Source organism: Lupinus angustifolius, chromosome LG09, assembly GCF_001865875.1.
Source record: "Lupinus angustifolius cultivar Tanjil chromosome LG09, LupAngTanjil_v1.0, whole genome shotgun sequence".
Taxonomy (NCBI): domain Eukaryota; kingdom Viridiplantae; phylum Streptophyta; class Magnoliopsida; order Fabales; family Fabaceae; genus Lupinus; species Lupinus angustifolius.
The window spans coordinates 21,305,052-21,332,007 of record NC_032017.1 but is presented as its reverse complement, the minus strand read 5'-3'; the positions used below and the strand labels follow the sequence as shown (position 1 = coordinate 21,332,007).

General features: G+C 33.2%; 4 protein-coding genes across 8 annotated transcripts; 1 reads left to right on the top strand and 3 right to left on the bottom strand.

Moving 5' to 3' along the window:
• On the bottom strand, positions 1,789 to 3,255 carry LOC109357328 (peroxisomal and mitochondrial division factor 2-like). The gene is made up of 2 exons (XM_019601231.1): positions 3,132 to 3,255; positions 1,789 to 3,034 (listed from the first exon to the last, which is right to left on the bottom strand). The coding sequence occupies exon 2, from the start codon at positions 3,024 to 3,026 to the stop codon at positions 2,103 to 2,105; it is 924 nt and encodes a 307-aa protein (XP_019456776.1). The 5' UTR covers positions 3,027 to 3,034; positions 3,132 to 3,255; the 3' UTR covers positions 1,789 to 2,102.
• On the bottom strand, positions 6,591 to 7,141 carry LOC109357300 (transcription factor PAR1-like). Its single transcript, XM_019601167.1, has one exon. The coding sequence runs from the start codon at positions 7,019 to 7,021 to the stop codon at positions 6,596 to 6,598; it is 426 nt and encodes a 141-aa protein (XP_019456712.1). The 5' UTR covers positions 7,022 to 7,141; the 3' UTR covers positions 6,591 to 6,595.
• LOC109357299 (mitogen-activated protein kinase 20-like) lies at positions 12,422 to 17,964 on the bottom strand. Of its 2 annotated transcripts, none has more exons than XM_019601166.1 (10): positions 17,465 to 17,964; positions 16,020 to 16,428; positions 15,538 to 15,665; positions 15,339 to 15,398; positions 14,589 to 14,738; positions 14,334 to 14,489; positions 13,935 to 14,146; positions 13,736 to 13,837; positions 13,242 to 13,395; positions 12,422 to 13,141 (listed from the first exon to the last, which is right to left on the bottom strand). In XM_019601166.1, exons 1-10 carry the CDS (start codon positions 17,489 to 17,491, stop codon positions 12,680 to 12,682), a joined length of 1,860 nt encoding a protein of 619 aa, XP_019456711.1. In that variant the 5' UTR covers positions 17,492 to 17,964; the 3' UTR covers positions 12,422 to 12,679. The 2 variants fall into 2 exon arrangements, with proteins under 2 accessions (XP_019456711.1, XP_019456710.1); XM_019601165.1 differs by having other exon boundaries at positions 12,422 to 13,137; positions 13,238 to 13,395; positions 17,465 to 17,963.
• LOC109357102 (protein MEI2-like 2) lies at positions 20,853 to 26,864 on the top strand. Of its 4 annotated transcripts, none has more exons than XR_002108826.1 (14): positions 20,856 to 21,077; positions 21,603 to 21,655; positions 21,749 to 21,892; positions 21,980 to 22,449; positions 22,922 to 23,080; positions 23,170 to 23,286; positions 23,387 to 23,538; positions 24,039 to 24,127; positions 24,237 to 25,182; positions 25,292 to 25,376; positions 25,466 to 25,534; positions 25,721 to 25,900; positions 26,100 to 26,502; positions 26,669 to 26,864. XR_002108826.1 is itself a non-coding variant. In XM_019600826.1 (13 exons), exons 1-13 carry the CDS (start codon positions 21,058 to 21,060, stop codon positions 26,214 to 26,216), a joined length of 2,601 nt encoding a protein of 866 aa, XP_019456371.1. In that variant the 5' UTR covers positions 20,856 to 21,057; the 3' UTR covers positions 26,217 to 26,512. The 4 variants fall into 4 exon arrangements, 1 of the variants encoding a protein (XP_019456371.1); XR_002108827.1 differs by having other exon boundaries at positions 21,599 to 21,655; XM_019600826.1 differs by lacking the exon at positions 26,669 to 26,864 and having other exon boundaries at positions 26,100 to 26,512.

Genomic DNA, 26,956 nt, shown 5'->3' with positions numbered 1-26,956 from the left:
TATAGATGCAATCCTTTTTAACTTGGTCTTTATTGTTTCTTGGCATAGAGTATAAGGACCAACTCATGGAAAAGGTATGCAAAGCTAAAATTGGAAATAAACTAAAAATATAATTTAACCTATGTTTTAATTAGTGGATACTTTTTAGCCGATAAATTACAAGCAAAAAATCACTTTTAAAAACATTTTAAACAACTTTTAAAAAGCATGTTCAGTATTTAAGTAATACCCATATTTGTCCAAAATGAAGACATTGAAATAAGCAAAATGGCAAAAAAGAAAAGGAGCCAAAGTCTCTGACATTAAAAGTGAGTTATTTGGAAGTAAATTAGATTGACAGAGGGTAGGTGAGGTTGCACAAAAAATGTTGTGAGGAGAGTAAATAAGAGTTGCATAAAGACCATGTCAAATGTGGGATCAATTTGGATGTCAGCATGATCATGGACATAAATATGAATGTACCAATTGAGTTACATATACCTTGTGGTTCGACATAGGTTTAGGTTTAGAGTTCGAGTCCCACCATCAACAAAAATGGGAGTTATAAGGGTGGTTTGATGGTAGGGGTGTAGGAGTCTCATCCACAACAAAATACTAACATACTAATAATTGCAGATAAAAAAAAAAGTAGTAAGTTTGGTGAGGTTATTGCCCCCTTCACCTCATATTTTATTTGAGAGGAAAAATTCTTGCATACTATTGTACTAAATACAATAAAATTCTCAAAGAAGACAACTTGGATAAGAAAAATCAAACATGATGGAATGGTTCATTGTTTATTATTGTAAGAAAGAACGTAAAATGGATTTTAGTTTTTGCTCCTTTAGGTATAAATGCTGGTGACATCTCCAAATATGATGAATGAGCAGTATTAAAATTGGTGTGCCATATCAATGAAGAGAGCCATGTTTGTTTACATTCAGAAAGGAATAGAAGTACCATACATTTTTGTCGGAGTACACTGGAAGTTGCATGAACTACTAGGTACATATACTAATGATTCTTAGCTAGACCTATCGTCTATATTCGTCTATAATTGTTATTTAAACAAAATTAGTTCAAAATTCTTATGAGGGTCAATTTAAAATGAACAAAAGCAAAGTGGTAATTAGCATATGGGAGTGACTTAAAAAATTGTAGTTACGCGCATGAAGATAGTAGTAAAAAAGAAGTAACTTTACCGTTTGGGCAATGAGTCAATGACGCAGCTAATAAGGTCTTAAGTTCTAACAGAGCCGCAACTACTGTTGATATAGGGAGAAAAGTTATGCTCATGAAGATTTTCCAAATAAAAGAAACAGTAATAGCAAATTAAATAGAGTTTAGTATGTACTCAAAGTCGATTATATACTGATAATTTTATCGTTAAGAATGTAACATTAATCTGATAATTTTATCGTTAAGAATGTAACATTAATCGTTGGTAAATCACCCGTGACAGAATCAATTAAAGAGTATAAGGATGATAAAAGGTTTGCGTCACAAATAGGTTATATGGAACCACGAATACAATTATCATACAAACTGCCACCAAGGGTTCATATATGAAAATCATATTGGAACCTACTAATCGGCAAACAAGAGATCTTGCTCAAAGGGAATCAAACTCCTTGTTTTTTGGACCAATAAACGTTAGTTGATCATGATAAATATAAACTGTTTTAGGTGAATCATGTAATTTTTTTTGGGCTTCTTCAAAAAATCTTCTTGTTTCTCCCCTAATGCTAATTATATCACAACTTTAGTTTGACAACTAGATTCTTAATGGTACAAGCTAAAAATGCATTCTTATCCAAACTTCAAAGGCAAAAACTACAGTAAACTTGTAATCAATCAGTACAACAAAAAACCAAGTTGTTGCAGTAAACCAGAGCATTGCTCCAACACACAAAATGGTTTAATCTTCACAATAAGCAACTAACAACCAAACAAACATGCCAACTATGACATGAATCAAAATTCATAGGCTCCAAAAACAAAAGCCAACGAAAGCATTATTTCATAATATCCCAAAAATTGATGCGGAGTTATGACTATAGAAAAAACTAACCTCTACAACCCCCCATTCAAATTCCCCTCCTTCCTTGTTTGGTCTCCGAAATTCACCTACGTTTTGCATAGCACGCATAGCTTAAAGCAGCAACTGCAATAACAGCTCCTGTAGAACCAGCTGCCACCACAGGCCACTGCAAGTTCAAGCCCGTTAACCCTTTCTCTTCACCATGTGTTCCATTTAAATCCCGATTGACAATATCAATGGCTTTCTCTTTCAGAGATCCGATCACCTTTTCAGCTTCCCCTGCCTCGTCTCGCAATCGAGCAAAATTCAGTTCCAAATTCTTAACTTTCTCCTCAGACTCTCTCAGTGCCTCCTGCAAAATCGATTTTTCCGTATTCCACACTTCCGAGTCAGATTTCTTCCCAGCAGCATCATCAGCCTCGTCCAATTCATCAATTTTCTTCCTCAACCCTAAAATTTCTTTCTCCTTCGCATCAATCTCTGCTCTCAACTCCTCCTCAACCCTAATCCTCTTGTTCCTCTCCTCGATTTCCTTCGTCTCCAAAACCTCAACCCTCTTCTCCAAATCCCTAGCCTTCACCTCATTCTCCGCCTTTAGTTTCCTCAACCCTTCCAATTCCCTCTCCAGATTCTCAACCGAAGACTCCTTCACTTTCAAAACCTTCCTCAATTCAGCCGCCTCGGCCCTAGCTTCCTCCGCGGCACCAATCTCCGATACGGAATCGTGCTGGAGCCTCACCACCTCCGTTTCCAGATCTGCCGCCCTCGCAGCTATAGCCTCGACCGCCTTCTCCGCCTCCTTCGACCGCTGCAGCTCTTTCTTCAATTCCTTCACCTTGTCCCTCAAATCAACATCATCAGCCCTCAATCCCTCGATCTCCACCGTCAGCTTCTTAATCTCGTCCTTCCTCTCCGCATTATCGTTCGCTAATTCCTTCCTCTCGCGTTCCAACGCCTCGATTTTCACCGTCGATTCCTCGCCATTGAAAACAGTTTCATCAGCCATTGTTAATTCTGCAAAATCGAAAAGATTAAGAGTGAGTACGTGAATAATTCAAGTACTTATATAAAAAATTAAGTGGAAATAAGAATGAGATAGATGGAGAGAAACCGTGAAGAATGAGATATGAGTTAGTTAGAAAATGATTTTCAGGAAAATTGGAACTTCGTTTTTGGGAGGCGAGAGATTGCGAGGATTAGGGTTTATGTGAAAAAATACGTAAAGCTTCAAGGCAAAATGGATATTTTCATAAAGGTTTAATATGTATATACGAATATGGTAAGTGTTTCTACATGCAAATCGAAATGATAATTATTATTGAGTTTCAAACAAAGTAATACAAATCAAGAATAAATGACTGTAAAAAAACTTTACGCCGACAACACATATATTTCAAACAATTTCGGAAAAGGTAAAAAGTGAGAAGCAACGGTTGAGATTAGAAATGGAGTGATGTGGTGGTGCGAACCATGTTTGTGAATTGTGGTGATGTCAACGCCTATCGGGTATCGGGAACCGCTTCACATTCGTATTTCAGAGAATTCTTCTAGGATGACTTCAAAATAAATAAATAAATGAAATATTAAATAATTACTAAATATATTAAATATGAGTCAAGAATCCTTTTTATAATTAATTTGTATTACGACTACTTTCACTCATATTTGTGTCATTTGTATCATTTTAGATTTTTACCTTCTAGTTAAATATATTCAAGAGGTGATTGGAATCCATTTTTTTCCATAGATATAAATCAAAATGTCTCTACCATAAAAATTTCAGTTTTTTTTGTTATTATTTCATTAATTACATTTCAAAATAAAAATGGGGTCACGTGGTGAATGAAATTCATTTGAATCGTGGAATTTGATGGCTTTCTATTGGTGTAGGTGATCAACAAAACCAATTTGAGATTTATTCTAATTTTGAATTATTATTTAGTTTAATAAAAGTGTTTTTCAAACAAAATAGGTTCAACTTGAACTAAAATTTTAAGTTTATTGATTAAATGATATGAACTCGAGTCAAATATAGTTTAAATCATTAGAATCATAAATAAAAAATCTTTAAATGTATACATATTAAATAAATAGTCATCCTAAAATCTTTAAGTTTAATTAATCGATTAATTAGTTAGACATTGTAGTATGTATATAAAGGGTGATTCCCTTGTTCTCTAGAACTCATTTTCAATTCAATAACATTTTTTTATTCCTTCTTGTTCATCAAGACTCTCTTTCGAATGTTCTAGCTTATCGCACTCATACAGCATGTATTGTACTCATCCGTGAATCCTTTCCCTGGCTTTGATCATGACTTTTGGTTTATGGAATTGGGTGTGAGACATCACACTATGTTGCCCAAGTCATGGCACTTTAAAATGGTATCAATAAATGAAGAATGATACAAATAAATGGTGAATAATACTATAATTTTATAAAATAATTCACCACATTCTACTCTTCCTAAAGTATTTTGTTTGAAGATCAAGGTTCATAGGCATATAAGTGTTGTCGTGCTGATATTATTTTCCAAAAATGATGTCGGGTGCGACATGAGCTGTTAGAGATGGGTTTCTGTAACATGTGCTGGAATTGTATTGCCAAGTTGTGTTGTGGTGGACCATTGCTATTTTATCATATTTCATTTAGCACAAGTGTTGGTAGAGGATGCAAGCCTAAGGATTTGGTTAGCCTTATATTTTTCAATTTCAAATAGAATGGTTATCTTAATAAATATAAACTAGTCTTCAGAAAAAAAAAAATCATATTCTCAATCAATTATGCCATGACATCTTCTACTCTACAAAGTATATGATTTCATGTGTTATGATTAATCAAAATAATATTTAACTATTCGATTTTTAATTTAAATATTTTCTTTTAACCAAACACAAAAAAATAATATATTTTTTGGAATAAAAGAGATGGTTATCAATAGGGATGGCAATAAAAATTGAACCTGTGGGTACTCGCCCGAATTTAACGGGGAAAACCCGATGTGATTGAGTTCGGGTTTTACCCGGGTTTAAATTTCGGGCTCGGTTTGGTATAGCAAAGACCCTAACCCGAACCCGCTGCAAAGTAAGGTAATTCAATTTAAAATTGAAATTTCTATCATTTGCCAATTGTTTTTAATTTCTAATTTTACTTTACATACTATTGGATCTTCAAACATAAAAGAAATGAAATAATACAAGAGAAAATAAAAATGTTAGAGAAAAACTACACGAAAATAATATCATATTTTCCTTAATACATTATCATTTTCAGATTCGGGTATGATATTTTTATTTTCAACCCCGTTGAGGTTGGGTTTAGGTTCGGGTTTTGAATTTCGGGTTTGGGTATGTGCAAACCCGATCCACCCCGTTGCCATTACTAGTTATCAAATGGTGGACATGTTTAGATTAGACAATTATTCATCAAGTATGTGAGGCTTGTACGATTTCAAAGACACTCGCATTAAATTAGTCACCAATGAAGAGTTGGTCTTGACTCCAAAATGGATCAATCCAAAATACTTATTTGTTCAAGAGTTGGATTTTTTTCAGCTTACAAGTGTATTATGACTCTCAAGTCTTCCCTTTCCATTTCAACTTTTAAAGTAACTCTAAGACACATAGTTACACACTATTTATAATGATTTTCAGCTTTAACAACTCAAAAAATCTCCCCAACAAGTGGTTTTATCCTAAATTATGGAAGAGGGTAAACATGTGAACTTTATGACCCCTTTCCCCTCTTTTTCTGTACACCACATTCTAATCCTAAGTTAATAAGGTAGTAAATTGGTAACAGCCAAAAAAGTCAAACAACCCCATTCCAAAAAATCCCCAAAGCAAAGTTTTCACAACAAAATAAAGAGAGAAGAAAGTGACCAATGACAACATGTGTATGTGCCATGTTACTTTTGACAATGGCTGATCTCATCCAGATTTTTAGACCCAATCAGGGTGGCCCACTCAACAAGGTGTAAAACTCTGTTACAACCCACATACATCACCAATTGAGAGCACATCAGAATACCATGTGAACTTTTTGGATATCGATAACTTGTTCCTAATCGTATCTCATTCCCTATCCCAAGCTAATCACATATTGACAAGTGAGTAAAAGATAAAATTTAAAAACAAAAAGTTATAAAATGTAGCAATCTGATTGGTTTGGGATAGAAATTGAGACACCGTTTGAAACGGATGATCTCAGCTTTCATGCATTCTCATTTTCCAACTCTACTCAAGAGATCATGAAAACAGATCAAGATTTACTCCTAGAACAAATTACTCAAAATTCAGTAATACTAACAAAACCTCTCTGATCTTCATGCACACATAGAATAGAAACTATCAAGATACATGCATATAGATAAATTAAAGCATTGTAAGACCTTCAAAACAAAAATCTAAGAACATGGGCAATTTTTTTCCTTGATCCCAACCAAAAGTACAACCTTAAAAAAAAACCAAAAAAGAGGTAATGAGATTAAAAAAAATCTAACTAATGGGTGTTGTGGTGAAACTAAAAGAACCTAACCTAAGGTTCCAATTCCATGATGTATCTTCATATGAATAATCAACCTCCAAACTTGGTCTTCTCTTTCTCCAACTTGTCAAAGAAACCAGAAAGTGTTCTTAAGGCTTTAACTTGAGACTGCAAAGTCATTATATAACCAGCAGTTTCATCAAAAAGCTTGTCCACACTAAGTGACTCTCCATTAGGTACAATCCTCTTCAATGCATGAATCTTCTTCTCTATCTCTTCTCTATCATAACCCTCTTCTTCTTCTTCTTCCTTCAAAACACAACCTTTACCATTATTATTATTATTATTCTCCTCCTTCACAGTCATCATCATCACCTCTCTGGTGCCATCTTTCCGCCGCCACAGCCTCCGGCTTCGACGGAGGACATGCAGAGACTTGTGAAGAGGGTGAGGGACCATGGAAGAATCTGGTATCAGAAATGTGGGTATGGTTGTTTCAGTGTGTTGTTCTTCCATGGATGGATATGATTATGAAAAATGGTGAGAGGAAGAAAAGAGAGAGGGAGAGAGATATATGAATGGAAGAAAAGAAGGGAGAAAAAGGAAGATGATAAATAATTGTAGAGCTCTAGAAATGTCAATGCCAACGAAGCTGGACCCACTGGATTTGGATTGGAGTAATAATAACTAATATAATATGAGTGTAATATCTATGCACAATAGTTTAAAGAATTATACATCATTAATGAATCATTCACCTTTTATTTAGAATATTATTTTTGAAAAGTCAAACATAATTGAAAATAAATGATATATAATATAATAACAGTGTAAAAAAATCTTACAATATATATTTTTCTCATATGATATATGGTATGAATGTGTGGTCTTCACGCTCCACACCAAGTGCGTCACCTCCTCCCTCTTCAATTTCTCATCTCTCTTGCATACATCAAGAACTTAAAAGTGAATTTTACAATTTATTACCGCTAATTATGAAATAAGAATGATATATATTTTTCCTCTATAACGATAAACATTATTCTTATTCTCACAACTTATCTTATTATTAATCAAACATCTATATTTTTTGTTATCTCTCTTTATTCTTATTTCTCTATTTTCATTCTTCATTAAGAACATAATTCATAAAATAAGAATATCAACATGAATAACAGAGTAAGAATATTCTTATTTATTAAGAACAACCATTGTGGTTTCTGTTAGGTCTAACTTTACATTGGAGTAAATATTCTACTCCAAGATGGTACCCATTGCATCTAATTATTTATTCATATTGTTTAAAGAATATAAGTTGATATATATTAAATTTATATTTTAATTTTTTTAACCAATAAAAACATCTCTAAACCTTATATATAATAATATGGAAAATATATTATTGGTAAAGAGAAAGGTGATTTTGATAATTAGAGAACCTTTAAGGTACACTTCAAAACTAAACTAATTATTTTTGCTTCAATATAAACTCTTTGGACGACTTATAAATTCTCCCAAATATTTCCAAACACATACGATCGAAATGAACACACACATTATTAGCTAGTAAGAGTGTAAGACTCAAATGAAGTTAAATGTAAAGTATAGACTATATATTAAAAAAATATGAGTGAAAAATATATATGTAACCCCGTTATGGGTTTTTGGAGTGAAGATATATGAGCATATAAAAATGGTCCCACAAGAAAGAAAACAAAAGAAAGGAGAGAAAGAAAGCACATGTAATTCATAGCACATGTGTTCACATGAATTACTTGAACATATCACCCACCATGTGCTTCTCCACTCTTATCTTTCATATTCTACCTCTAATATTATCATCTACCATCACCACCTTGAGCCCCACAAAACCCTCCCTAAAACCCTTTTACCCTTATTAATCATGTAATCTCAATACTCTCAACTTTATGATTTCGGAATTTAAGGATTAGTTTGGGAGTTCGATTTTAGAATGGTGAGAAATTGAAAGAGAATGTTTGGAAGTCATGAAATACATTTGTGAGATGACTTTCAAACATTCTATTTCTCTCCCAAACAAACTCTAAGGAAATAGATGTTGTACCTTTTCCTGTTTTGTGCAACTTATTTATGGCAACATGGGTTTATTATGAATAAAGAAGTTGAGTTCTCATTTATAAGGGGTACGTTTTCTGTGTAAAATATGTTATCACGTGATTAAAAGAGTAAAGTAAAAATAACATAATTAAAGTTGACCAATATATTTAACATAGTTAATATTCCACAACTTTATCAACTGAAACTCAGAATGTAAAAATGTGAATTGTTACATGTTTATTTTTATGGATCAATAGTTATACATGAAAGGTATTCTCTATTCCTACTTATCTTCTTATTTTGGAGATATTATTTCTTTATTTATATGTTAATTTTAAATATCTAATGATACATTACTTGATATTTTAATGTTTACTATTATTTCATATTTTATTCATTCCAGTGAAAAAATAATGACCATAAAAAAGAAATGATATGTTAAATATTATATAAAGAATATAGGAATGGGTAGCATCAATTGCCTTAATTTAAAGTCTTCTTTTGTGTTGCATTGATGAGAAATTTTACAAGATGCACAAACAAAAAGGAACCATTAATGGCTACTAAGGAAAAAGAAGAAAATTGATTATGGTGTTCAATGTTTATGAAGTCTGAAAGTGCATCAAATGCCTTGATTGAAGTCTCTTTTTCATTGCATTGATGAGAAATTTCACAGAATACACAGAAGAGTGAACCATTAATTGTGACTAGAAAAAATATATGTGGTCATCAGTGCAATAATGTTTTTATGATTTTTTTTAGAATATCATAAGTATAATATATAAGTATAGTGTAAAAAATTATTATACTCTTAGTATATATATCTTTTTGTGAAAAGAAGTTTTTAATACACCACACATAATTGATATATGTCTACACACTTAAGAAAATCATTCATCTATCAACTATTCTTAGATCTTATTTTTAACAAAAAAAAGTAATCCTTTATATAATATACACTCATACCCTAGAATTAAAATTTGCAAAATAATACGTTTCTTATAGTTTCTTTTCAGTCCAAAGGTAGAATCATTAGAGATTCGGAAATTCTCTTATTTTAAAAATTCAAATCACAATATTTAAAGATTTTGTTTACAAAAGATGATATCATGAAGAAGCATGGTCTAGTGGATATAGAAATTCTGTTTTTACTTTTAGTTTGGAGAATATAAATGTTATATATTTCACTTTATTCTTTAGTAATGAATAGGTTATAAGGTGGTGGGATATTGAAGATAAAAAGTTAAATACTAGAGTGTAGGAGATTGTAGATTTGAGTCAGACAGATAATAAAAATATTAAGAGACTATGACATTAGAAAAATGAAGAGGGCATTCGTACTTGATATTATATAATGATGCCTATTCAACAAATGTTGTTTCAAGTGATACATGTTTGATTTCCTTTAAGCAATATATCATGTTCGAGAGTCTTGTGGATGAAAAAATATTCGTTAAGAGAATTAACCTCACATATCTATGAATATTTCTAGCTCAAATATGATTGTCTTCGATATGACGATATACGTGTGGGAAATCAAAAAAGTATAGGGATGAGTAATGATAGTGGTGTAGAGAGAGGTGTGATGGAGGATGAATGAGTGAATGTGGTGATGTTTCCAAGAAGGAAACCAAACGGTGGATTGGGTCATTGGGATTGCATTACAGATTTTGTTGTGTTGGGCATATGGGACTCCATGTGCTCACTCCCACTCTCTTCCTGTCACATTTACACACTACATCTCCTCTTTTTTTATATAACTTTAAAATATATGTACTAATAGTGTAAAAAGATTTAGTACATCATCCATCATTAATTTATGTTATTTTTGTTTGAAAGTCAATGATAATTAACTACGAATAGTAAATAATTTACTGACAGCGTAAAAAACACTTACACAGTCGGTATATTCATTTCCCATCTAAATCTCTAATCATCCGTACAATATATGATCACATCAAATAGTTACTCTATGGCCTTCCCAATATTTATAATTGCTATCTTGTAGATACACCTGAATGTGTTTATATTTATCTATTTATCTATTTATCTATTTATCCTTGCTCTTGTTTCAACATGCAAAAATGTCAAATTAAAGTTTTTCACATGGTAGGCCTCTAATGCTGCAATAATGACATGTTTCTATTTCCCCACTAAATAGGAAGTAGCCATGTGGAGCTAAAAACTTTTGAAAGCATATATTATACATGTTTAATTTTTGTTATAAGTTAATTTTAGTCAAAGTTCGGTGGTTTAAATAGTTAGGTGCTTAATTTTTATTTAAGATCTCGAATATGAATATTGTAAAATAATGTGTTTAGGAAGTTATGTAATGTTTAATAAAATTTCCCAACATGAGATACAACATGATTTTTTAATATCAACCACTTGGCAAAAAATACCAATATTTACTCAATCATGTCCTTTCATCTAATCATCTAGTTACAAACATATTAAAAAAATGTGAAAATATCATTCAATTTGTCCATAGTTATAGTAGTTTATCAAAAATGACATTCATTAATAAAACTAAGTTGTTTCCTATTTCCACTCAAATTATTTGTGTATATAAATATATTTTAAAAATAATTTATAGAAAATGATCATCTAAATAGAACCAAAAAAATCCTTTTTAGATAAGAAACTAATATTTTTCAGAGTTCGTGGGTTTTCCTTTCAACAAGTAGTGTCGTTCCCAAAAATCGACCTAGAACAACGTTTTGTTGGTCCTTTCTTTGAACAAATAGACATGCAAGATAAAGTAGAATAAATGATCTTTAATCCAAGAACATTCTCGGTGTAAATGAACTAGGCATGGACCACAAATTAGATTCAAGCAAGAAAATGAAGGATCTATGTTTTTTTTATCAGTTTTCAGAGCACTGAGGGAAACTAAATGAAATAAGAAAACCACTTGAGCAACAAAACTTACTGCAAAAATATTCGGAACGATTAAGAAAAATTTAGAGATCAACATTTTAACATGAATTTTTTATACAACATTATATCATCGCTGATCCACATAACTTACCACAATATAAAATCTGGTGAGATAAAGAGTCGATTGTTGTTGTATATACGTAAAAGAAAACTAAATGCATGCAGTAGTAGAAGAGTAGGTGAGGAATATTGAAATTACTTGTTGTGGAGGGAGAGGAATGAGGATTAGCACATGAACTGACTCAGAACTTAAATCTGTGAGCCATGTTGTCTGCAATTTGCAGCTATGGTGCTTGCATATGGCAGTAAATGCCAAATAATATCAACATAGACAGAAACATTCAAATGCATTATCTCAACCATGTGTTTCAATATTAGTTTCATATGGTCATGCAAGAAGTTATCAATCAAGTTCTTTGGTGGTAGGTTTGTAATAAGTTTCTTTGCATTACACTTTCCACTACCACCATATGAAAGCCAGCCTCTACACACATGTTAACAGTTTGAATCATTATACTCAACAAATCTTAAACTCTAAAGTGCCAACTATAGGAGGAGATAGCTGGCAATTATCAGCTATAAAATTGAAAGTCTCTGACACAAGATAAGTTGCCAAATCAAGGTTTTGAATACCATTGTTAAGAGTAAATTTACCTGATCTATTAACTAGGAGTAATGCTAGTTCCACATGAGGTACAACTCATATACTCACATGAGGAAATATGTACTGTTCATGTTGACCAATGAAAACAGAAAGGAAGATAGATAGCCAAGGTTAGTTAGAGGAGTTATTATGAGTAAATGACATTATTGATATACTGTAATTCTTATTTTGTCAAATGTTTGAACATTAGTGTGAAATAATGAACCATCTCTAGGCATTATATATAGGAACATAAAAAGTGAAAGGATGGTGTTTATTGAATTAGAAGATAGGACTCAATTTCACATGTACAGATTCATTATAAGTTGTAACCAAAGTTAATAGCTGTTTGACCAGAGAAAGCTGGTTCTTTCTGTAGAAGGCACTAACTCATGTCATTTAACACAAGCACCAACCATCAGAGACTAAAGCTCCTCCACAAAAAGCACTTTTTTTCTCTACAAGGATTTGCTCCATTCCGGTCAATCAATATTCACAAGGCAAAGAATTCTTCACTAGAACATCCTTGTTGTCATACCATACTGAACAGGTCCAACTTTTCTATGAGCAGTGGCACCAGAAGCTGCATTGATCCTACCATATTGAGCCTTTGGCTGCAACAAGTTTCGGTCGATTGCAATCCGATCATCCTGTTCTTCTATCTTGTTCACTCCTGCCCTTGTCATAAAAAAGGGGTTGGAGTCAATATTAATATCTATTTCTGGTGCTATTTTGGCAGTGACACCATACTGCTGTTGACCATGTTTTGCTTGTACAGACACACCCTTATCAGTTTCTATTGCTGCTGCCTTTTCTTGATTCCCAGAGCTAGATCTTTGATAATAATATGTTGGGGCTATAGATTGAGAAGGAAGAACAGAACCTCTTGTAAATCTCCTTGGATCATAAGAATCCTTGACGACACTCGCATACTCATATGGAACAACCGGACCAACAACGTTACCAGGTTTTGCTGAAAATAAAAATGCCAGTTATTGATATTTGATTACTGTACTGATGTAAATTGTAATGCACATAAAGTTTAACAAACTATAATGATAATGATCACATACCCAGTGGAATTCTTTGCATTCCCTGAATGGGCCTTGCTGCAGGATTTTCTGTATCTCTGGGATTACTATTATATTCTTCAGCTATTTGACGGTTTTTGGAGGAAGCAATATTGAAATGCTGTTTTGGTGGTACCATATTCGAATGTACAATTGTTGACCTGTTAATAATTTGGGAAATAATCAGTATGACATAATCTGATTATGCTCATAATGAATGAAAACAGCGGCAACTCATGGAAGCAAATGCAGCTTGGAGGGTGCAAGAACTATTTTGGTCCACTACTTGTGACTTTATCCCACACAATGCCAAAACATAGAAGAACAGCTAAATAGATGGTCGAAAATAACTTCAGAAAAAGGCTACCACAGATAATAGTTTACCGTAAAACCCTGGCCTATTAAAGAAATATTAAGAAGTCTAAATAAAAGGGTATTTGCAACTCTTTGATTGCAACAAATGACATGTGAAATCCAATGAGATACTACATAATCAATTACCTGGGAAGTGATACATGCTTTCTTTCAAGTGGTATCACTGAAGTGTTTTTACCACCATTTTCTTCAAGATGAGCAAACTGCTTTTTGAATTGATCAACAGCACTGTAAAGAATATGCATCATGGAAGGGTAAGGAGAGAATAATAGAATATAAAAATGAAAAAACAACAAACGATTGAAAATAAACCAAAAACAAAGACCTTGGATAAAGAAAATTAGTTCTCTCTGTTCCTTTTATGTAGTCTTTCAGTAGTTGAGGATGGTACTCTAGAATCTCACGGAAAATCAGCTCCCGGATTTCTTCATTTGTGACTCTTCGTCTCTCAAATTCAAACTCCATTTTTGTAATAGGCTGGCAGGATGGTTCCCTCTCAACTCTTGAGAGTCCCTTGAAGTAAGGATCACCTAATGCCTGAAAATACCAAGCATTTCAAAATTCTTGAGCAAGGAGTATCATATTGTATAGCAATATACATGCTCTGTGATTTATTATACCTTCTTTTGTCCAAAGGAAAAGCATAAGCTAAAAAACAGTTAACTGTCCAACTAAAATACTTTTTAATACAAATATATGAGCAATTGATCACAATATAACAAACCTCTTCCGCAGTAGGCCGGTCTTTTGGATCAAAAGCAAGCAACCTTTCCAGTAGTCGAAGCGCTAAAGGATCAACATTAGGAAATTTTTTTGCAAACGGTACAGGCTGCTTCTTCCTTATTCTAGTTAGGTATCTCCTCGCCTTATCATTGCGTACCTGCATCCATCAAAAGATTTCCACCAGCAAAATTACGGTGTTAGTGGAAATTAAGTTAAGCCATACAAATGGTTTCCCCCTTAAAGAGAAAAAAATTACCCTGGATATAGCATCCAGTGAAGGAGTCCCAAGCAGATCTGTCATTAAATCTAACTGGTGGACAACATTTTTTCCGGGAAAAAGTGGCTTTCCTATTAATACTTCAGCGAAGATGCAACCTATGCTCCAAATATCAATTGCTGGTGTATACTGCAGTCAATACCTTGGTGTTAGTCTATCAACAGATATAAACCAAAACGAAGCAGATATAACTGGTTATGAGATGCATGTGAGGAAGGATAGAAAGGGAGTGTTAGCGGATACATCAAGGGCGAGATGGGAAATGTTCAAGCCAATGACCTGCACTATAACTGTATGCCTACGTCACTACGTGGGAGTGGGAAAGAGGCTGAGAATGGAAATTCAGTTAGGAGTAAGTGGGGGATAAATATACGGCGAAATGAGAGTAGGGATATGCAATTATTCAGTTAAGGTTGGGGCCATTTGGCTAGGGAGGAAGCAGGTCTATTCTATCTTTTCTTTCTTATTCTTTTCAGGTAATCAATTTGTAAGGAGCTAGTCTTCATTTTTCTTCTAGTAAATTTCTGGTATCTATCAAAATACCATATTGGACCTATCTTTAGCTATTGATGGGAATGAAGATAACAGAAAGCATGCATCATGGGTTGACATGCAATTTCTACACACAAAGATAATGAGCATGAATTAGCGTATGGTGAGTCAAGATCATGCATATTCAGGTTCTCTCCTGCTTAAATGACGTCCAGAGGAATCGTGAAAAGGCCATACCTTTGAGTAAAATGATCCACAGAGCTCTGGGGCTCTATACCACCTTGTAGCAACATAGTCCTATAGATATGCATTAAGAAAGAAAACATCATCCTCTATTTTACCAACACTTTTGATAATGAGAAACTAAAAATAGTATCTGGCAAAGCTGGAAAAAGGTAGATAGCAAATAAACAGAGAAAATGGTGGAATGGAATACCGTCCAAAACACAGTAGTTGGTGTGTCACTGAAAGCAACTCTAGCTAACCCAAAGTCACAGATTTTAAGTTTACAGTTTGCATTCGCCAATATATTCTTTGGCTTCAAGTCTCGGTGATAGACATTCCCTGCATTGAGTAGATAAGTATTAGATAAGCAATATTGAGTTCAATGCCATCCACTCATGTTGATAAACAGGTAAAAAATACCAAAAGGACAACTAAAGTGAATGAGTGAAATGCTTTTGAAAAAGGCGAAAGCAAATCATAGAAGATCCAAGTTCAAAGTGGAAAAAATTAACAACGGTAACTATTATAGAAGATAACAGGCATGATCCGGCCATATTCATATAGAGAAATGCTGAGAATGGTGGAGTTTGAATTATGATACAAATGTGACAAACACAAGGTATAGCCATTAGCAACAACATGCATTCAAATAATATATTCATGAACAAGTAACTATTAGCCATTGAAGAATACCGGTGTGAATATACTTCAATGCTCGAAGTAATTGGTAAAGAAAAAACTGATAGTGCTCTTTCGTTAGGTCATCATTGGCTTTAATGACTTGATGCAGATCAGACTCCATGAGCTCAAAAACAACGTAAATATCTTTGAAGTCCCTCCTAGAAGGAGGAAGCATAATGTGTTTAATTTCAACAATGTCGGGATGGCGTAGAAGTCGAAGCAACTTTATCTCACGAAGAATCCGCGCAGCATCAGATATATGCTCAAATATATCGTGAATCTTCTTTATTGCTACCTTTTCACCAGTGTGAGTATCAATGGCTGAACAAACAACACCATAACTTCCCTTCCCAATGACTTCTTGAATTTTGTAACGGTTGGCATCACCATATTCGGAGAAGAACTCCATCTCTGTTGAACTCTGTAGCAATGATATTATAGTTATTATACATAGCAAAATCAAGGCAAGCTCAAATTTGATTAATTGATGTCAAGTTAAAGGCCTGAAGCAACAAAGGGAAAACAAATTTTCACCATAGATAGATTGAAGTAAAAAGTTGGAAAGTGGATTTCTCTGCTGTATTATGAAGAGAAATTAAACCATGTCGGAAATATCACAGAACTCACCAATCGATTAATAGAAATAATACAAGCTCGTATTGTTTGTTAGAATTTACATTATATAGCTACCATGGTATTAAAGAATCGCATGCTCCATGAGAGGAAGTAGATTGGAATATGGTCATTTTCAATGTCACCAAAAATCATGCTTACATAGAGTAGAAAAAAGAATAACACAAAAAACTGAAATAATAAACATAAGAAGACAAATTATGTTCATGAAACGCCTCACTCACCAATCCTGAAAGAACCTCGATAGGAAAAAACTTAGCATATAATACCATTTTATAATACATCACAATTCTTCTTGTGACAAACTAATCTACACTTCAAACCAAAAGACTTGTCTCATCTCCAATTTACCATTTCTTCTCATTCCACTCATTGAAATTTATATCGAAAGTTTGAAACAAAATGATAATTATATGATTTCTTACTCACCAGCAACCTACAGAATGAATTTGGACATTCAACGACGTAGAATGCACCTACAAGTGTGCAAAGAACAACCACAAAAGAATACAATCTAAGCAATTAAAGGAGAAAACATGTAAATTGCATCAACAAATGGATTCCAAGGCTAGATTTTTGTGAAAAGGAAGATCTTGTTAACCATATAGTAATCCTACTTGAGTAACAGAAACTTAGGGGAGAGATAAATTACACATTGGAACCAACTAGGCTTCAACTCATCTCAATACACACCAACACAAACAACACAAGAAAAAACATTGATTCTGTTAAATTAGCTAGTTACATGAAAAATCAATGATTTTTGTCGACAAATTTCACAATATTAAAGAGGTATTGAAAATGGAATAACAAATCAAAACCACCTTTTTTCTGTGATCTAGCTGTTGCATTTTGTGGCAACACCTACAAAATCTTCAAAAAGTTCTTATTGAGTAAAAATCAAACACAAAGTTCTCAATTTTCCCAGAAAAAACTTCAGCCACACTTTCCCCACCTACCCCTGCTCCGAATCACAAACCCACAATCCGAGGAAAATTTTCTCTTTCCAAAATCCTTTAAGAAATAACATAGAACAATAATCCAAATGAAACCCCACATGCACCTTTCTTGTAATTCCAAAAGCATCCAACTTTTGCAGAACCCTACAATCATGAAGCAAAATAACTCCAACCCAGTGACCAAAAATCTCTCATTTTTCAAACCCCGCCAAAAATATAAGACTACTCAATACTTGATTAAGGTTTCAGCTGAATGAGTTAAAATGAAGGAAATTGGAAATGAGAACCTTGTAGTATATAGAATGAGAAAGATTTATAGATAGTGAAAAATATTTGAGAGCTTTTTGAGGATTAGATATAGCTTGTGTTGGATTTCTTCTTATCTAAAACGTATAAGATACGGATACGTATTAATAGGATGCTTATACCAAAGTGGCGTATATGTTATTTTGGTAAAGTATTGAGGGTGGTTTTGTCCTTTAATTTTTTATTGTACTACAAAGTCTCAATTTTTAGGTAAGGAATTGATCTTTTCGGAATTCGTGGTTGCTCCTTCCAGTAAGTGTCGTTCACAAAAATCAACTTTTGAGATGTTGTGTTTATATCTTCCTATGAGAAAATAATTTGTTCTATTTTATTCTATTTTTAATTGGCCTAATTTTAAAAATTATAATTTAGAAAGAACGTTGTTGTGTTTTTTTCATTGGACCAAATACATGGAAATCAAATACTAAATTTATGAATTCAATTGTTTCACAATCATCCTACATTATTTTAATTATATATATTCCTATGTGAACAATAATTAATAGCTTTTCTATTTTCTAAACGACCACCCCAATTACAAAAAGTGACTTCATATTGAAAATGAAATATTTCAAATGAATGGCATCTCTTTGTCTAATAAAACAAAATAATCATTGTTAAACAAAAAACAACTACCTCAAATATATGTGTGAATGTATGATTTTGCGGATATAACATTTAGTAGTAGTGGAATACATGGCTGATTCCATGAGCTTTAATTTGATCGGTTTAAAATCTGTGCATCATAACATTTTTTATACTATTAATATATCATCCACCATTAATTTGTATTACTTTTGTTTAAGAATCAATATTATTTAAGAGTCGATAATTTACTAATAGTATAAAAACATTTACACTATTAATATACATATATTAAATCGTAATTTGATACCCACATACTTTAATTTGGTGCAACTTTTATGAATAAGGTGGAAAGCAGCATGCGATAGGAACGTATATTATTTTATTTTTGGGGTACATAGAACACATTATTTTCTACTCAACACAAATGATTACGCAACATAACACATGCAAACGCACATTTCACGCCCTCATGAATCATGGACTTAAGGATTCATAATGTTTATTTACTCGTAGTTCATATTTTAAAGAAATTGATGGCTTGACATTGTTTATAACATAAATAATCGAATACAAAGTGAGTTAATAGCGATATATAAAATGTGAAACATAATCAGAAAGAGGAGAGTGCAAAGTAGAAAGAGAACTAGAGGTAGCACATCACTTTATTTATATATTGTTAATGTAAAATTAATACACAGACAATTTATCATTCAATTGTACTACTCTTATTTAAAAAAGTTAATGGTGGTTAAGTACGAATAGTAAATAATACAATAATAATATAACAAACTCTTAAATTGTCAGTATATATATATATATATTTCTGTATTTTGAATCGATATCAAAATTGGGTTAGAATTAGAAATATAAAGTAAATAATACTAATTCAAGCTTCAATGCTTGGAGCTTATGTGATGTAAAAACGGCCAAAATATTTCAACAATAAACTAAAGTATTGTATTGATTATAATACATTGTAGACCATGAATAAGTTTATCAAATACTTTAAGCAAGAAAACATCACATACATACATAGGTCAATGGTGCCAACTCATGCATGGTATTTGGATTATGGGCTTCAAAAAACTCATGGTTTTTGGAGTTGGACTATATCATTGAATTCTCAACCTCTTAAGCTCCCAATGTGGGAAATTCATTGATCTATATTCTTTTTTATAGTACGAAGTATTTAATTTTTATATATTAAATATTGAATGAATAAAATATGTTTTTGTGTTTATTAGAATGTATAATACAAAATTAGAGAGATGATTCTATTTGTAATTAATACATTGATAATGGTTGCTCAAGATTATATTTTTTTAGAAATTAAAAAAAATGTTAAGAATAAAACGAAAAAGTAGAAAATACTCCATAACAATATAAATAATGTAGAAGTATTCATCATGTTTTACCTTTAGTGATTGTATAAAAGTATGTACACATCAAAATTCCTTTTTTTGTTTCTTAAATGTGTTTTAAATGAAACAGAATCTATATACATGTTTCCTAGTTAATCTTATTGGATAGACTTGTAAGTAACTTAAAACCATTTAACTTTTATATATTTTCTAATTTATAATTCACTCTCCATATCTTAATTAAGAAATGTAACTCACTCTCACCATGTTGAAATTTAAACCATGAAAGATAAATTCAGTGATTAGAAAAATGTAAGACATATGGGAAAAAGATACTGAGTTAGAGAATATTAATGCAACGCGCAACACGAGTAAGCGTGTGAACGGATCACACTAAGATTCAAGAAAAGTAATATTAATGAAAAAATAAAAGATGATGGATTTTAATTTAGAGTAATTTTCCACTTTAGTTTCAAGTTTTTCTATCTTACCGGTCTTTTAAAAATTGAAAATTCTAAAATCGTTTACAAAGTTTTTAAATGTAGGTTAAATTAGTCATTTCCGGGGTCAAATTAATCTCTACCACGTGTTATAAACCATGTTAAAAATGACTAATTTGATCCACATTTAAAAATTTTGTGGACCAGTCTGAGTTTATCAATTTTTAAAGGACCAAACTGGTGAAATAAAAAAACACGAGAGACTAAAATATGTAATTATTATTTATTTTAGGGATTTAAAATGTATATACTAACCGTATAAGTATTTTTATACTGCTAGCAAATTATCCACAATTGATTTGTTAATCATTTTGACTCTCAAATCAAAGGAAGTAATAAAAATTAATGGAAGATGATAAGCTGATAGTATAAAAACCTTTACACCGACAAATCATAGATTTTAAACTGTTATTTTATGAATGTAAGAACAAATTAAATAATTTTCTTGTAGCGACTTGTACAGTTGTACTCTTTCCCTCCAATCATTTTTCACTGTTTTCCTTTTCCTTCCTTTTTCTTTTTCCTTTCTTTCAAAGCCTCTCATTATTTTCTGTTTCACTCTCACTATGCTTTCTTCTCTGCACATAACGACGTAATTCACTGAAACAAACAAACATCGTTGCTTCCAAGAAACTCTCTTTTCATCGCAATTGTTCCTATTAAATCATTTTATCCGTCATTTTTAAGCTTCTTCTGTTTTCTTATGATCACAAAGTACTTGAGGTAATTCAAAGTTTGTTTTTTTCTTACATTTTTTTTTGTTTTTCACACATGTTCGGTTTATTTAGCTCGTGGGTCTTTGCTATCTTCGCCAAAAATTATAGGAACTTTATTGTAATTGTTAGACCTAGAACTTAACTAGGGTTTGAATTTTGATACTTATTATGAACGATCTGACATGAAGTGTTGAATTTTTCATGCTGGGGTTGGACCAATTTGACTAAATTTTACTGGGTCATCTTGGTTTCGACAGTAACATGCGTAGGCTAATAAATTATAAAAGTGTTGGTAGTGATCAATACATTATTGTGGCTATAGAAGTTGTAACCTTTGCTTCATAAGGTATTCAATTGATTGCTTGTGAGTGTTTTTAACACTTTTCTGTTTTTGGTTAGGCTAAAATGTGATTCATCTTCCTTAATTGACTGTGGTAGTTTTACTTGTAATGGTTTATCCGCGGCAATTTTAATATTGTATTCGAAGTCTTACTCTTTGTCACTTTTTTGTTACAATTATGTACCTAGAAAGTGATTTAATGGACAAACATTCTGAGGATTCTATGCCAGATCATGGTGCCAAAGGTGCTTCCTCTTACTTCATGTGTAATATATACATTCTTGCTCAGACATACAGATTTCAATAAAGAGATAATAAATTTTAAGCTGTTTTTATAGGTTCGTCTGAGATTTTCTCACTTAATGTTGCCAAAAAAGTTGGAAGCAGTGCATGGGGGGTACCAAGTAGTGCTGATGCATTTCATGCTTCAAGTGACATTAGCTTGTTTTCTAGTTCGCTTCCTGTTCTTCCACATAAAAAGTGTAAGCTTGTGATGCTGTTACTGACTCATGAGATTCAAATTACTCGATTATTATTGAGACCCTTTTTGTTTCCTTCTTAATATGCAGTGAATTTTACTGATTCTGAGCATTATGGTCAATCTGCTGATGATAACTTCCCAATATTAGACAAAGTTCACAATGAGGATGAAGGACAAGATCCACTTGAAGACATTACAACGAATGCAATAGGAAACATGCTTCCCGATGATGAAGATGAGCTATTAGCTGGGATAATGGATGATTTTGACCTGAGCAGGTTGCCCAACCAGCTGGAGGATCTGGATGACAATGATCTTTTTGGCAGCGGAGGCGGGTTAGAAATGGATTTTGAACAACAAGAGGGTATTAGCATCGGTATTTCAAGGATAAGCTTATCTGATGGAGTCCCTTCAAATGGTTTTGGTCATTTTGCAATCCCAAATGGCATAGGAGCGGTAGCTGGGGAGCATCCTTATGGAGAGCATCCATCAAGGACATTATTTGTGAGGAATATCAATAGTAACGTGGAGGACTCTGAATTAATATCACTATTTGAGGTATTTAACGTTAGCCCTATGCTCCAATGTAGTTACAGTCATCATTAAACTCAATATTTGTTCATGTTTTTGACAATCATGCTTTTGCTTTTTTGGTCATATATTTAGTCCATCTTTGAAATATGATCACCATGCATTGCATTAAGCCAATGCTTCAATAGAGTTGCATTATTTCTTCGACTGTTTACTTGCTGATGAACTAGTTTGTGCCTAACCTTTAAGTTTATATGTCAAACTGATATGGCCATTTAGGTGATAAATAAGTTAGTCTTAAAAGTTGCATCTAATTTAGCCTTTGAATTTTGAATCTGTTTGGTTCTCGAAAGTTGGAATGAGTCAATGTTAGTAAGGGCTTAAACATGTGCTTCTCAATTATACAATTTATACAGTTTTTATTGTGTAGTACTTGCGAAGCTTTTTCTTGTTTTTCTCCCTTTATTCACTATAGTTAATGTTGGTTCTCTTTTGATAGCAATATGGAGACATCAGAACATTGTACACTGCATGCAAGCATAGAGGCTTTGTGATGATTTCCTACTATGATATTCGAGCTGCTCGCACTGCAATGCGTGCTTTACAAAACAAGCCCTTGAGACGAAGAAAGCTTGATATTCATTTTTCAATTCCTAAGGTTTGATTTATATAGCTGTACACAAAGTTTGACTAATTCTTGTAATTGATATTCTTTGCATTATTTATATTTTCTTCTTCTGGTTTCAGGATAACCCCTCAGAAAAGGATATTAATCAAGGAACCCTTGTAGTGTTCAATTTGGATCCATCAGTAGCAAATGATGACCTTCGTCAAATATTTGGAGCTTATGGGGAGGTCAAAGAGGTAAAAGTTTAATCACATATATGACTATATGTTTTTATTGTTCATCTCAATAAATTTATGCTGTCAGGAGTAGTTTTAACTTTGTATCTTAAAATTGCAGATCAGGGAAACGCCTCATAAGAGGCATCATAAATTTATTGAATTTTATGATGTTAGAGCAGCAGATGCTGCTCTTAAAGCATTAAATCGAATTGACATTGCAGGGAAACGCATCAAACTTGAACCCAGTCGCCCTGGTGGAGCACGTCGAAAGTAAGTTGGATTTTATCTTTGCTAGTATATAAATAGTTTCCCTGTCAATAAATGTAATTTTTCACCTCTGATTCAACGTCTTAATACTTATTAACATAATATTAATATAATGACATTGGTTGAAGGCGAAGCTATGCAAATCCTGCAAGTAGCCAGTTAGAAAATGAGAACCCTTTTACTTTCTTTTTATTGGTTTGCTTGCCCAATTTTAGATGAACTGGAAATCAGTGAGCATTTCCAACATAAAAAGGTTTTATGAGAATGATTACAGTGGTGAAGGTGTGGAGTCTGATGGCATGTATAGCCATGTGAAGTTTCATGACCAGCTTTAAAACTTTGGTTTCCTGCACATTTTGTTTGTTACCGTTATTCTCATTTTAGCATTAATATTTCTTTGGTATGGCTTGGGTTGAGCTAATATTGTGTAATATATATAAATGCCCATGTTATATCCACATAAATGAACCTATAAAATCTAGTCATACATTTTCAACTTTTAGCTTGATGCAACAAATGACTGAGCTGGAGCAAGACGAAACTCGAACTTTTAGACATCAAGTGGGTTCACCTATTGCCAATTCTCCGCCTGGTAAAATATCTTATTCCTTAATCCCTTCTTCTTTCTATTGTACTGTTCTAGTTGTATCATTTTAGAAAGGTAACTTAAGTTGTAAGCTAAACTATTTGGTGATTTTCAGGTAACTGGGCACACTTTGGGAGTCCAGTTGAACATAATCCATTAGGTTCTTTTAGCAAATCTCCCAGTTTGAGTTATGGCAGCCCTATGAATACCAGCCATTTGCCTGGATTAGGAGCAATTCTTTCTCCACATGCGTCAACATCTCCAAAGATTGCACCAATTGGCAAGGACCCTGGCAGGGCTAATAATGCAAATCAGATATTTGCAAGCTCTGGATCTTCACAAGGAGCGGCTTTTCAGCATTCTATGTCCTTTCCAGAGCATAAAGTAAATTCTAGCCCTAGGCCTATATCTACTTTTGGTGAATCAAAATCAAGTTCTTCAAGTGTTGGAACACTGTCTGGTCCTCAATTTCTGTGGGGAAGTCCAACTCCTTACTCGGAGCATTCAAACACATCTGCCTGGTCTTCAACTTCTGGAGGGCTTCCATTTACTTCTAGTGGACAAAGGCAGGGTTTTCCATATACTAGTCGGCACAACTCATTTCTTAACTCTCACCCACATCATCACGTGGGATCTGCTCCATCCGGCCTTCCTTCTGAGAGGCATTTTAGCTACTTTCCAGAGTCACCTGAAACTTCTGTCAAGAGTTCAGTTGCATATGGAAGTTTGAATCGCAACGATGGGGATTTTTTTATGAACATGGGTGCTCGTGGATCCGTAGGAGTTGGTATTGGCCTTACAGGAAATATGACTGAAATTAGTTCACCTAATTTCAGAATGATGTCACTGCCTTTGCATGGTTCCTTGTTCCTTGGAAATGGCATGTATTCTGGACCAGGAGCAACAAACACTGAGGGATTGGCTGAACGAGGTCGAAGTAAGCGACCTGACAATAGTGGGAACCAGATTGATAGCAAGAAGCATTACCAGCTTGATGTGGACAAAATTATGACGGGAGAAGACACAAGGACAACATTAATGATTAAAAACATTCCTAACAAGTAAGAGCTGAACAAGTTTCCCTGTGAAGTTGTCACTATAATAGCAAGTTGAGTAGGGTAGTAATGGTAAGTCATAAGTTTCTTAATGTTTTTACCTATTGTGATTAAGGTACACTTCAAATCTGCTGCTTGCTGCTATTGATGAGAATCACAAGGGTAGTTATGACTTCCTCTACTTACCAATTGACTTTAAGGTATACACATCCTTTAAATATGCTCGGTGAAGAGAATACCTTCGATTCTTCAGTATGACTTATTTCTTAAGGTTTGTTTTTGCTTGCAGAACAAGTGCAATGTGGGTTATGCTTTCATCAACATGGTGTCTCCTTCACACATCATCCCCTTCTATAAGGTTCGATTTCTGTAGCTTGTCCAAGGGCATAATTTCCTGCTACTATATTCAAAACTTAGTTTGTGATATATATATATATAAATGTAAAATAAATATTAAATGGTGGTACATATTTTCATTTGTACTTTCGGCAATGTGCTGGTCTGAATTCCACTTTAATGAGTCCTATCATTACTATTTATGCAGGCATTTAATGGGAAGAAATGGGAGAAGTTTAATAGCGAGAAAGTTGCTTCACTGGCATATGCACGTATCCAAGGAAAGGGTGCCCTTGTGACACATTTTCAGAATTCAAGCCTAATGAACGAGGATAAGCGGTGCCGGCCAATTCTCTTTCATTCAGAGGGCAAAGAGACCGGTGACCAGGTACATTTTGACTACAATTGTGTATAATTACAAGAGTGCTGGTTGGATACATAATTCTTACCTTAGAGAGGTTTTTCGAAATTTAAAAATGAAAAGTAGTTTGGAATTGGATACTATTTATTATACATTTTCACTTTCAACAAACTACTTTTTTTTGCTCTTGAAGGGTGTTTCTGACTATTTCTCTCTGCAAACCCAGGAACATTTCCTCTCAAGCAATTTGAATATATGCATTCGTCAGCCAGATGGTTCATACTCAGATGGTTTGTTGGAGAGTCGAAAGGGCAATTCGAATGAAAAGCTTGAGGAAGATTGACCCTGTGTTAGATATCTTGTTCCTAGCCATGATGGGTTATAGGAGTGCTAAGCTAACTATAGTGCATAGCTAATCTTAAGGAGTCCAGGTGTACAAAGCAATGAGTGTCAATATGTTAATAGTTCATAATAATGATCAAAGGCAAATAAGCAGAGAGGAATTTGTGTATGTGTAGAGAAGAAGCAGTTATGATTTAACCAGCAGAAAAGAATAAGGCAGAGGTGTAGTAGTGCTGGATTGTGAGTTTCTACAGCAGCATCCATGCATCATGCCAAATTGTGCAGCATGATTCCAACGGGATTACATATGCTGTCCCACTTTTTGTATCATCAACTATGATTGGTTGAAAAAAATTATTGAAGTTAAAATTATAATTATTAAATATTTTTCTGGTTAATCAGACCTTCTGGCACATGGAATGACACAAAGTTGTGGTAAAACAGATGTGGACCTGATTCCGACTGGGATTTGTTGAGATATGACCAATGTTTATATTTAGGGGGTATTATCGTGAAAATAAAAGTTGTATAGAAGGGAAACAGGGAATATTGTTATTGAGTCTAAATACTTTGATAAGAGTCTTGCTACAAAGATTACTTCTGATTGTTACAAGTCTAGAACAATTATGATGCTTGGTATTTGGCAAAGATGAGAAAAAGAAAAGACACCTTATTTTAGTAATTCTTGGTTTGGTATAAATAAAACCAATTAAAAAGTAAAAGGGTGGAACGAATTTTTCA